At 46.2% G+C, this 3277-nt stretch overlaps 1 protein-coding gene across 1 annotated transcript; it reads right to left on the bottom strand.

Annotated features, from left to right (window-relative positions):
* Window positions 1-2147: 2147 nt before the first annotated feature.
* EI90DRAFT_2922807 (uncharacterized protein) lies at window positions 2148-2441 on the bottom strand (the record flags this gene model as incomplete). Its single annotated transcript, XM_039054803.1, has 1 exon — window positions 2148-2441. A coding segment is annotated over one exon (294 nt), but the record flags the coding sequence as incomplete, so codon positions are not given.
* Window positions 2442-3277: the final 836 nt, after the last annotated feature.

Below are 3277 nucleotides of genomic sequence, written 5' to 3'. Positions count from 1 at the left end.
TCAGGGCACGGCCTAACCGGCTACCCTGACTCCCTATGCTGGAAGGGAGTTGCTGTAAGATGATCTGGAGTGATCCGAAGAACGCAGGTAATTTTGCTTAGCTCTCACTTAGCATCCCGCTTCTATCTTCCGTCCACATGTCACCCCTTTCCCACACCTTGCTTACAATTATCTGAATGAATAGCTATCTTTTCATGTCATCATTCTATTGGTTATCTTCTATCTTGTTGTAGCCACACTCTAGTGGGTAGTGGTACCCATGTATATAACTCCTATCTCCACTGAGGGTGGCACCTCAGCATTAACATTCTCAGGAACACCCTCCTTGTCGTGAACTGACATGTGGCAGTATTACTCGGAAAGGGGTACTGGTGAGTGAACAATTGGCATTAACATCAGTTTTAACTCACACAAGTAATGTGGGCATCTTACCCAGAGACGATCGAGGAGATCAAGCAGACATTATTGAGTATCCGACAAGCAGGCACTGCTCTTGATGTGCACCAGATCTGTGGAGTGATCATTGCACATATCCAGCACAGTTGCCCCGAAATATTCAGGACAATAGTCCACAGAGATGGAAGTGCCTTTGCTGCAAGCTCACAGTGGATCCGGAACTTTCTTGCAACAGAAATGAACTGGAGCTTATGGCAGGCAACACGTTGTAGGAGTGCATAATGGGTGTGCTCAAATTCATGGAACCTTATGCAGCAAATATGTCAAAATTGGGCTCCCGCCCTTGTACATTATTAGGAAGAAAGAATGATAGAGGAGAGTAATAGGAAAGAAGAAAGAGGGTTTTCGTACGAACCGAATGAGCCTTTCCGCGAAGGAATTGGTTGAGATTTGGTGGTGAAATTCAACCTGAGATGTCCTCATGGACAAAGTCCGTGCACTTGACCGCGACCATGAGAACAAGCTCAAAAGCTGACGGAAGAGGACGATCTTGAGGTCATTAAATCGAGAAAAATGTCCAAATACTCAGTGTTGAATTTCACCCTAATCGGTTCAGTGGTTGTGGAGATATTCTGATTATCAGGCATGACGGGAGTCATGGGACAATATGAACTATGTGGAAGCTCACATGTGAGCTAGTCTCAGTGAAATTCCAGGAGAATATGGGCTAGTTAAATGATAAAAATGCTAAAGAAGACATTGGAGGAGTCTTGGAACTGTGGCATATTATTTGGCCCAAGTTTCCCTGTGCACAGATAATCAAGATATATATTCCGTTTCTGAGAATTCCCATTCTCAGTCAAATCTCCACCAGACTTCACAAAATCGGTATCGATAGAAAGCTATGGATGAGGAGAGTCGAGTGGGATAAAGGGACGGAGGTTTGATACAGTGTTTGGAGTGGTATGAGGAAGTTTGTGTTTTTCTTTTCAATTTCCTTTGTTGTTTGGAATTTTATTCTAAGCCAATGGCAGCCGAACCTTACTGCTGTTGTTGGTGGAGGCTTAGCTCAGCCAAACCCATATATTTCGGACTCTTTTCACAGATTGTATGTTTGCTGTATGGGTATATGTACATAGCGATTGAAACAGATCAGAGATTTTCCCCCTCCCACTACTTTTGAAGTCTGTGTACTTGGGTGCTGTGAGTGGCCACACGATTGGTAAAGGGCTATCGTGACCTTTAGGAAAATCCACCACAGAAAGAAGATAAGCAAGAGTTATCAGAGTTATATATATTTCCCCGAATTCCCCCCCCCCCCCCTCCTGTTGATTATATGGACCTGTTCATACCGCAACACCCCTTTTAGCCCCCTTTCTCTTTCTTCCCTAGCTTTTGGGGAGTGAGTTGGAGTGCTACCTTCCATTTTCTGGAGACAGTAGCCGATTCCTGCTTGCAATGTGCTGCCCAGAAGCTCCCTGCCAACACTGATTATCAGCTGTACACCTCACTCCTCCGTCATGCCTACTCCATTCACCACTATTGCATCCCCAGCAACCTGCAAGTGAATTCCGATCAAACACAGGTTGTTTACCAACAAAGTTCAAATTCAACATTACCTTGCTTGCAAGGTCACTTTCCGGGTCCACAATTCATGGGAATCTTCACTTTCCCACCCCACCGATCTCTCATCCCATTGGCTACTACGAATCCTGACTCATGATCTCTTCACGTGCTTTTACACGTCCCATTCATCTGGTCACAAGGTCGTGATTATGTGGTTTCAATCGTTGTCCACTCTGCCACTCTGCCATCTGAGTCCTCTCCCATCTGGTGCGTGTCTCCTTCCCCAATATCTCATCTTCTGCCTTCAAGATTGGACTTGCTGGTTGTCTGAAGAGCCTCTCATTGAATGCTCGCAAAAGTCGGATCATGTCACGGCCAGAGCTTCGCGATAACGCCACATAAGTGTTGAATGGTGTCAGCCCTCCTGTTGGTGGAGGTGCAAGATCGATGATGACATGCCGGATTGTTTGGCCTTGAGATAATCTGTGAAACCATATGCCCCTGTCATAGGCAGCTGTCGGTGCTTCACTGTCTTCGATTTCCCATCGACAACATCCACCCGATCTCTGGCCACTTCTTCCTTTTCGACTCCTTTCGGAGTGTCTGGATCCTTATTGTCAGTCCCCCCGCCTTTTGTCTACACCACTACAACAGCCGTTGCCATTGGCTCGTCTACCATTATCTCAAATTTGAACCCGTGGCAGAATAACAAAGGGCACAGGCCATGATTGTATTCAAATTGCAGGGAAGAGACGCGCACAATAATGTTGTCATTTTGGCAGGCGGTGCAATGTGGAGAGAAATTTTTACATAAGAGTGTATCACACAACAGTTGAAAACCTAATGTTGATGGCGTTGACATTTAGTGGGTGGGAAAGAATGCCCAGGAAACAGGTGCTCAGAGGGCGACCCATCCTTTCCTCGGCCCTTGACCCACAGGGAGAGATCATCAAGACTATGTTGGACACAAATGAACGAGCACCTGAAAATAACGTCTCTTGAGTGCTAGCCAGGACGCCACCAATTACGCCACCGATTAAGCCTTCAGAATCCCTGCGAGTTTTGAAGCCTGAAGAGTCACTGAATATTGTCGATGCGGGAGGAATTGATGATGTTGTGATGACCACAAGCAAGGTCGGGGCTGCATAAGCGGCCCTTCTAGTATGAAAGGAAAGGCTCATGTCAGGTGTCCACTCTTGGCCGAGATGAGAAGCGCACGTTCACCCTCAACATAGCTATCTCAGCAAGTGGAGTCCTTCTACCCTTCCAGGAAATATTCAAAGGAAAAACTTCTGCCAGTCTTCCTGCTGTGAAT

This window comes from Cantharellus anzutake (genome assembly GCF_015039405.1).
Source record: "Cantharellus anzutake strain C23 chromosome Unknown EI90scaffold_28, whole genome shotgun sequence".
NCBI lineage: Eukaryota > Fungi > Basidiomycota > Agaricomycetes > Cantharellales > Hydnaceae > Cantharellus > Cantharellus anzutake.
Note: the sequence above shows the minus strand (reverse complement) of the source record. Positions and strands in the feature narration are given on the sequence as shown.